The sequence below is a fragment of the Glycine max genome, chromosome 13, assembly GCF_000004515.6.
Source record: "Glycine max cultivar Williams 82 chromosome 13, Glycine_max_v4.0, whole genome shotgun sequence".
NCBI classification, from domain to species: domain Eukaryota; kingdom Viridiplantae; phylum Streptophyta; class Magnoliopsida; order Fabales; family Fabaceae; genus Glycine; species Glycine max.
The window spans coordinates 10,739,783-10,748,721 of NC_038249.2; the positions used below are offsets into that span (position 1 = coordinate 10,739,783).

General features: G+C 33.2%; 1 protein-coding gene across 4 annotated transcripts; it reads left to right on the forward strand.

The window, feature by feature from the left end:
• The first annotated feature begins 3,319 nt into the window (after positions 1-3,319).
• LOC112998780 (molybdate-anion transporter) lies at positions 3,320-8,581 on the forward strand. Of its 4 annotated transcripts, none has more exons than XM_026125117.2 (7): positions 3,320-4,582; positions 4,827-4,921; positions 5,725-5,809; positions 5,900-6,022; positions 6,538-6,706; positions 7,314-7,497; positions 8,225-8,581. In XM_026125117.2, the coding sequence occupies exons 4-7, from the start codon at positions 6,000-6,002 to the stop codon at positions 8,299-8,301; spliced, it is 453 nt and encodes a 150-aa protein (XP_025980902.1). In that variant the 5' UTR covers positions 3,320-4,582; positions 4,827-4,921; positions 5,725-5,809; positions 5,900-5,999; the 3' UTR covers positions 8,302-8,581. The 4 variants fall into 4 exon arrangements, 1 of the variants encoding a protein (XP_025980902.1); XR_003263936.2 differs by having other exon boundaries at positions 3,322-4,403; positions 4,517-4,582; positions 7,314-8,581; XR_003263937.2 differs by having other exon boundaries at positions 3,323-4,225; positions 4,517-4,582; positions 7,314-8,581.
• The last annotated feature ends 358 nt before the right edge of the window (positions 8,582-8,939 follow it).

The window sequence follows — 8,939 nt, forward strand, 5'->3', positions numbered from 1 at the left end:
AAGCCCAAAGATGATAAGGGGAAGACAATAGAAAAGTAACCCCTTAAGGCTAGTATGCAAGAGAAGACTAGCTCCATGAAGTGCTTTAAATGTCTTGGAAGAAGACACATTACTTCTCAATGTCCCATCAAGAAAACCATGATTATGAGGGGCTAAGACATTTATAGTAGTCAAGATGAGGCTACTACTTCACCTTCCTCTAGTGAAAGTGAAGAAGCAAAAGGGGAAGAATCTAGTGAAGAGATCTACCCCCAAGAAGAAGGACAGCCTTTAATGGTTAAGGAGGAGTGTAAGGAGGTAAGTGTCTCCTCTAAGAGGAGCTAAGAAGGAAAGACATTTTGAAACAAAAAGACAAATATTAAAGAAATTTTCCCTCTTAGACAACCTCCACATTTTCTCCTTTGTAAAAAGACACTTGTTAGCATTGCCACACCTCTTAGGCTTGAGTTTATTCCTCAAGTAAATGAGTTGTTGGATGAGGGTTTGGTTTGCAAGAGCTTAAATCCTTGTGCTTTGTTGGTGCCCAAAATAGGTATTATTAGGCACCAAATCCCTAAAATAGGTGGTATGATGAATGTTTTGAGTGGTGCGACCCTCTTTTGTAAAATCACTCGTGCACCCAACATCTCCATGATTTGTGTACATAGGGACTCATTAGGTAGTTTGTTCTTATTTTTAGTTTCAATACAAACTTAGGTACTTATATGGGACACCTTAGGTTTGTCAAACTTTTTGGTAGGAATAATCAACATGAAAATATAGAAAAATCTATGTTTTATTGTATTAAATTTCTTAATTTTTTAAATAGTGATCAAGGGGTTCCCATGAATCCTAAAAGAATAAAGGTCATTCCTGAGTGGTCCACTCCACCAAGTATAAGGAAAATTTAGGGCTTCCATGACTAACAAAAGGTTTGTCTCATATTTTTCTATACTTGTAGCACCACTCATTGAGTTGGTGAGGAACCATGTTTTTTCATGGGAAGATGCCCAGGAAATGGGTTTTCAGACCTTACCTTACTTCAGCAAACCAAACACCACTAATACATATGTTTTTGTTCTTTTTACAAGTGTTGAGGAAAAAAGTCCATAGTTTCAAGAACCTCGGGATTTGAGGTCAAATCCTTTTCAAGGGGGAGGGAATGATACAATCCTACCCCACAAAGGGCATTGGATAAAAGACTCTAAGAAGATTGGGCCAGAGATGTGTGAGAAGGCCTTAGGGTTCTCTTGAGCCTTAAGGTAGATTTCGGACCCATGGGCTAAGTAAGAGCCCACTTATCTTTGTACATATTAGATTGAGATTTCATTATTTTTGGGCCTTGTATTTAGGGCTTCATAATATAGGTAAGGTATGCTAGAAATGTAGTATTTTTCAGCCCTTGTATTTTAGAGCACCTAGACTAGTTTTTGTATTAGGGGTAGTTTTGCAATTTCACATGCATTAAATGAATATTTGATGTGTGTGGTTGGAAATAAATTTAATTGAATTGGGAGTAGCCCAATCCAATTAAATTTTAGAGGGGGAGATGAGCATTGACTTGCTACACTCCATTGGCACATCATATTGTCACACTTTTTGCATGTCCTTCATGCTTTACATGCCTCATGACACCTAAGCACACTTAGTGGAAAATCTTAAACTTGATCTTGAATTAGTAGGCTAAAATATAGTTAAAATTCACTAATCATAATTAGTGAAATTTTGCTCCAAAATTTGGCTCCACAAATTCAATTTCAAATTTAAGCGAAATTTGAATAGAAATTCAAATTTCCATCCAATTTTGTGTGACACTTAAGTTATAAATAGAGGTCATGTGTGTGCATTTTTTCAACTTTGATCATTTGAGAATTACACTTCAAAGTTCAAACCTCATTTGAGACACAACTAAAAAAATGTTTTTTTACGATAACTTTGAAGATTTTTGACGCCAACTTTCAAATCGTCTTAGAAAGATATAATTTCTTCAACAATTTTAGATTTTTTTTTAAAAATAATTTTATAAAATTAATAATTTTAAGAATCTTAGAATGTAGACTTTCGAAGACGATTTTTTAAATCATCTTTTAAAATCGTCTTTTAAAAATTAATAATTTTTAAATCGTCTTTCAAAGACGATATTTAATAATTTCAAATCTTCTTTTAAAAATCTTAGAATGTCTTTTTTTTTAAAAAAAAAATCTAAAAAAAATTGAGGATTCTAAGACGATTTTTCCTAAAGTCGACTTAGAATGTAGACTTCCCAAGACGATTTTTTAAAAAACTATCTTAAAATGTCTATTTAAAAAAAAACTTTAAAAAATTATAATATCATTTAATTTTTTAGTATTTTTTTTTCTATATAAACCTCTAGATCTCTTAAACTGACATGAATCAAGCAAAAGAAACAAATAATCAAATATCATTTTTGAGATATGAGACAAAAATTTAAAGAATGAAGGGCATTGTAGGACTTCAATGGGAAGGAAAAACAAATAAAAGCATTTTAGTTCTAAACACTCTTTATAATGCTATCTAAATTCTTTCATTCTTTGTAAAAGAAAATTTAGAGAGGAAAAAACTGATTTAATCTATCAATTTTTAAGATTGTCCTCATGTGACTAGTGTCATAGAAGTCAACAAAACTACCTAACCAAACAAGAAGAATTGTTCATATTTTGTTTTTTAAATTTTCACAACAAATTTTTTCAACAAAAGTTTATTAGGAAACAAACACTTGCCTGGCGAACAGTCATTTTGTGAAGATTAATATGTGTATAAGTTCTGTCCTTTGCCAAAGCTGTTATATCATTGTAAAGCAAGAAGGGGAGGAAAAGTGAGAAATTAGACAAGTGGCTCTAAATAAAATGGGTAGGACAATTTAATGATTGGACCATAGATTGATAAAGATAAAAATAACCAACCTTCAACAATATATATCTAGTAATGAGTCACTATCATCAACTATTAGTATTGAACTTACTTAAGCTACAAAACAACTAACAAAATGTCATGATAGTATAGTTATGTTGAGCAAGCAAACACCTCTTTTATAAGTTATTTGTTTAGATCAGAAAATGGATTATCTTTGCTTTAAATTTAGCCTAAATATTCATCTTGTTTTGTTGTTAATCACGCACAAAAACAACCCTTCTTCTCAAAGTGGAGGTAGTGCCCTCTACCATTAGTTCAAAGCCTACAAAATCACTACTAAAAAAACTCTTTTTTACCGCATAGTATCTACGACGGTCATTAAATAACTATTTTCGTTTGTATAACAGTTGTAATTTTGTAAATATTTTGAATTATTAAAAAACGGTGATAGCGAACCCCGTCTTTGAATGTGAGCAATTTTAATTTCAAATATACCTCGCGTCCGTTCCTCTTTTACAAGCTTCGCGTCTGTTCCTCTTCTCTCGGTCACTCATCTTTCTTCTTCTCTCCTCTTCCCTTTTTCCTCTCTCCACCTTCTCCCCGATGCCACCACCACCCCATCTCCACATTCCTCCACCGCTCCCATTCTCCTTTCCTCCAGTGGAACCGTTAAAAACCCTAACCCCCAAAAAACACAAACCCCCTACTGCCTGGACTTCTCGGTGTTCGTAACCTAGTAGGAAACTTGCATTGTGTCACGAGCAAGCTGAGACCAACTTGCATTGTGTTTAACGAGAGGCGGATCAACGCTCTAAAGGGCGTGTGCAGAATGTCGTCACACACGTCGTTCGAGGTTCTGGTGGCCCACATGTGGAGGAGTTGGGCGAGGGTGATGGGGTTTCTTCCTAAAAACCAGACGCTGAAGCTTTTGTTTAGCGTGAACATGCGGAAGCGCGTGAATCCAGGACTACCAGAGGGGTATTGTGGGAATGCGCACAAACAAGCGCGTGGGAGTTGGGGGAGAGAGGGGTCAGGTACGGGTCGGGTCTGGTGAAGCGTGCGAAGGAGAGGGTGGACAATGTGCACGTGTGGAGGGTGGTTGAGTTGGTGTCCAAGTTGAGGGTGAGTCCTAACTCGGTGGGGGTGTTGATTCTGTCGCAGTGGTCGAGGCTGGGTCTTGAGAGGGTTGAACTTAGGATGGGGAAGCCTCTGCATGTGGGGCCCATATGTTGTGATAGGTACTGCTTGTTTCTTCCGGTGACCGGTGAACGGCCGAGTGTGAAGGTCATGGTGGCTGTCCCCACCATCACCATCGACAACTTTCACCGTTTCCTTCGGGAATCGAATTTATGACCTAACCACAACCTACCAGGTTACGTCACGTTGACCTTTGTAATTATTCTTCACTAGTTCCTGTGCTTTTTCTTCAACAAAAATAAAATAAAAAACAAACCAATTATTCCTACCAAAAACCTGATCAGGTGGTTGTGACCATATTTGCAAAGAAAATCCCAAAGGAAAGCATTACTGTTGACTTCGGTGAACAAATTGTATGGGTCACATTATAATAATATTCAATCAATGGTTTTTATGCTTGCTTTTACTACACTTCTATTCATTTTCGTGATTCTAACTCCCCTGTACTTGTTTTTTTCTTTTGTAGCTAAGTGTTAGTATTAATATCCCTGGAGAAGATGTATATGTTTTTTAGCCTTGCTTAGTTGGAAAGGTATGAATAAGAGCCTTTTTAGTATAGAAAGCTTGGATCACTAGGACAAATGTATCTCACGGCCTTATAGGCATATACTATAATTTAGAGTTGCCAAAGTTGCATAAAGAAATTGGAAGAATAATAATAGAGAATGTATTGAGACATTGGACATATACTGTGTCTAAACAAATATGTTGTAAATTGAAGAATTCAAGAGACATGCTTACTTATACTTTTGCATGGAATGTCTATTTGTATTTAGTGGAACTACTGCTGCTGCATTACAAGCAGGCACACCACAGGTTGGAGTAGAGCTTTGAGTTCTATCCTTGATGTCAATGTGCTTGATTCAAGAAGGTATACAGAGAAACCTTCAATTTAGTTATATTATAAGTCTTTCAAAATTTTTAATCTGGTATACAGAGAAACCTATGGGTTTTAATATTAAGAAGAGAAACTATAAGGTAAGAAGTTTTGTCTCTACCACACTCATGCATGTGAATTTCAAAATAATAATATTAATTGCAACTTAGCCAGAATCCTTGTCAGTGCCTAATTTGTAGCAATAATAATCACAACTTCCTATCAAGTTTCTACTTCTGATAATATTTATTATTCTGCATCTCCCCATGTGTTTTTCTTGTAATAAATGATTTTCCTTGTTTATTAACTTGAGTTTGGAATGGATTGTTAATGTTTGCAGTTCTATACGGATCTCTTTTTTTTTTTTCTTTATTTGGAATGGATTGTTAATGTTTGCAGTTCTATACATTATTATATGCCAACATGAGCCTAAGTCAGAAATGTTGTGATTTAGTTTGATATGCAAACGTATTCTGGTTTTAGTTAATCACCATTACACTTATTTTTGAATACACTTTATTTACTTTTTATTATAAATTAAAATTTACTAAAAAAAATAATACGAGACCCATTACATAAGAAGTAAAAATTGTGCAGTTAAAAAAAGTAAGATTCATAATATTTTTCTATTTTTAATAAATTTTACCTAATAATAAAAAATGTTTAAAGTAATATCCTAGAAAGTTTGTTAGTCTTTGAACACATTTATTAAAATACTTTGTTATATCTAATAAATCCTGTTGAATACATTTTTTTTCAGGAAAAATAATATTATATTATAAATATTGTCAAAACAGATTAAGCATATGCATGGGGAGCCTACCTAAGACTAACAATGGGAGCCTACCTAATTTGACCTTGAAGCCACAATCATGGACAAAGGTTGATATAATAGATTGATTTTATTTGTTGCAGCTAATTCTTTTTATTCAAATTTTAAGCCTAATTGCTTAAAGTTATGATGATGATCAGGTAAGTAGCATTATATTTGGGGATCTGCCTGCGGGTACTGGCTTCTCTTATCCCAAAACAGAACGTGCTGTTCAGCAAAGTAGCTCTAAGCTTGTTCGCCATGCTCATCAATTTATTAGGAAGGTACACCCATCTTAATTTTCATTGCCTTACTTCCCTTTTCATTTTCCTAATTTGTATTAAGTGTGGTTTTAGTTTCTTTATTTTTGAACTTTAATAAATTTGGCTCATTTGTTACTTCTCTTTTTTACTTAAAATCTTTACAAATTAGATTTGATTAAATTGTTTTTCTCAAAACTCATTAGTCAAAATATCAAAATTTTCACCTAAATATAAAAAGAAATTCAAAATTTTCCTTCTTCAAATCTTAATTTCACATCTCATAAAATTTATGGAATTTTTTCAACTTATTTCTTACTTCTATGCTTCTAAAATTATTTCATCTCTAGAAAAAAAAGTACACGGAAGACCAAATTTACTAAATTTAAAGGTAAACTTAGCAGAATAAAATCTTTTCGTTGACATAATAACCTTCCTACAGTTTCAGTTCTGGCTTCTCTTTTGAGTAAGTCACTTTCTAACTTGGCAATGTGCATCCTTAGTATTCATTGAATTTCTTGTTTACCCTGTGAAATCAGAGGTCGGAAGAGGGCTTGTGTGACTTACTGCATAACCTACATTTTGAGTTGCATCACCAAGCATTCTCCTCAATACAAAGTCCTGATGTTGGGCCGCATTTTGGGAGGTATTGCCACTTCACTTCTGTTTTCATCATTTGAATCATGGCTTGTTGCTGAGCACTTCAAGGTGAGGAATATTTTTTTGCTTTTAAAAGTTATCTGTTGTTTATTATGAATATTTTCTCTGGATATGATGATTTTAAGACATGCAGGAAGTTCCTCATAATTTGGATTTTAGAGGCAGTAATTGATTGACTAAAACTTGCAAATATGGTATATAATGCAATTTTAATTGCCATAGGCTCAAAAGTGGCGTTTATGTCCTCAAAAAGATATTTTAGCTTGTTTATTTTGGACTGAAATTCTAAATGGGGCTAGTCTTGTGTGTGGTACATACATTATATTGTACAAACTTCTTAAGATGTCACTCTAAACAAAACTAACCACTACTTAAGATCTTGCGACTAAATTTCAAAAATAGTTAGAAAGTGTATCATTATGCCAAGGTCGTCTAGTTAAGTGTCTAGGTTTAGTATATCATGTAAATATATTAATTGAGAAAATTGTATTTTGGTATTTATTGGATTCATGAAATGGATATTGAGTCCACGGTGTAGAGCTGAAACACAGTTTTCAGCGTATGCGTCTTATTATAATGTTTTTTTTGTCTTGATATCCTTGTTACGTTGTGTATTTATGATTTTGAGTTGTCTATTTTTTTTTAACATTGTCAGAGGGGCTTTGATCAACAATGGTTGTCATTAACATTCTCTAAGGCTATATTTCTTGGAAATGGTCTTGTTGCTATTTTGTCTGGGCTGTTTGGAAATGTACTTGTTGATACATTGGCTCTTGGACTTGTGGCCCCCTTTGATGCTGCTTCATGTTTTCTTGCTATTGGTGTGGCCATTGCTTTGGGTAGATTTCTTACCTTAAAATTTATTTTTCTCATTTTAATACTGCAAATTTGAACTTTGAAACATTTTATGCATGATGTTAATCTTTTTAACATTTAATTGTGCCCCATTTAGATGTTGTTTTTGTCATTTTATAATAATGTTTTTATTATTTTAATTTTTTTTTTCAAAATAACATTCTAAAATGGTCGTTAGCTAATGACCGTCTTAGAAAGTTACCTTTCTAAGACAGTTGTTAGCTAATGATTGTCTTAGAAAGGTACTTTCTAAGATGATTAAGAGCATAACCTATCCATACGTAGAGATAATTGTTAGGTATGGACGATAACTCTTTGCATCTATCTTGGATTTTGATGAATAACAATAAGTATAAATTATTGATGTTCTAATGATTTTTGAAAAGTGAACAAGATCAAATGCTAAAGGACTTAACAATACTCTGTATCATCCATACTCCAAGAGAAATTCCTCTCTTTACTATCTATCCAGTGCCTAACTAGCTAAAATCAAAAGGCATCCACTCATTATAATAATCAGTGTTATACATTGCGTTTTGGTTATCCCACACATCCGACTAGTAAGAAACAAACATATCTTTTAAAATGTCTATGATAGCCGAAAAATGGAAGTATGCACATTCTATCTTATACAAATTCATTTTGCTTTTCTTTATTTTGAATTACTAACATTTGAAATTAAGGAAATGACAAAATAGAATGTATTCATAGAGAATTCCTTAAAGATCGTTTTTGCCAAGGATAAGGAGCACATGGTATTATCAGTACTATCGTACAATTCCTCGTAAATCAGAGCATGCCACTTAGTCATATCTTCCAATGTGAGACAATAGTTTTTTCAAGGAATTGACATTGATCCTATAATGTATCCTTCACTGAAGTATATAAAAGGTTGTCTCTACCCAAAAATTGAAGTGAGAAGTGGTATAGTTTTCATTTGTTTATTCTTTGCTAAGCAAAGTAATCTTGTATTTGAGGTTTATTGTTTACTCATTCATTGAGTGTTATTGAATACTTGTATTCATTCAAACTATTGTTTATGAAAGTCGAGAGTGGCTTAGTGTTAAATAATACTTGGTTATTTAGATTCACGAGGAGTCTAAGAAAATGTTAGAAGTGGTATTAATAATACTTGTAAAGCCAAGAGTGACAAGTTAAAATATTTGTTTTGTAAGCAAGTTTTGATTAGTGAAACCCTTTACAAGTACAGAACTGGACGTGACTTAGGTTGAATGAACCAATATAAACCAAAATGTTTATACTTCTTTCCTTAATGATTTATTAAGCGTTCTAGCTATTAGTACTTTCTGTCACTTTTTTAATATCAAGTATTTATTTGAAAAACTTTTTTAGAAGAACTCTCTTATTAAGTCACTAGTCAATCAAACCTGCCTTTATTAAAATCAATTTTCTCTTCGATGAACGA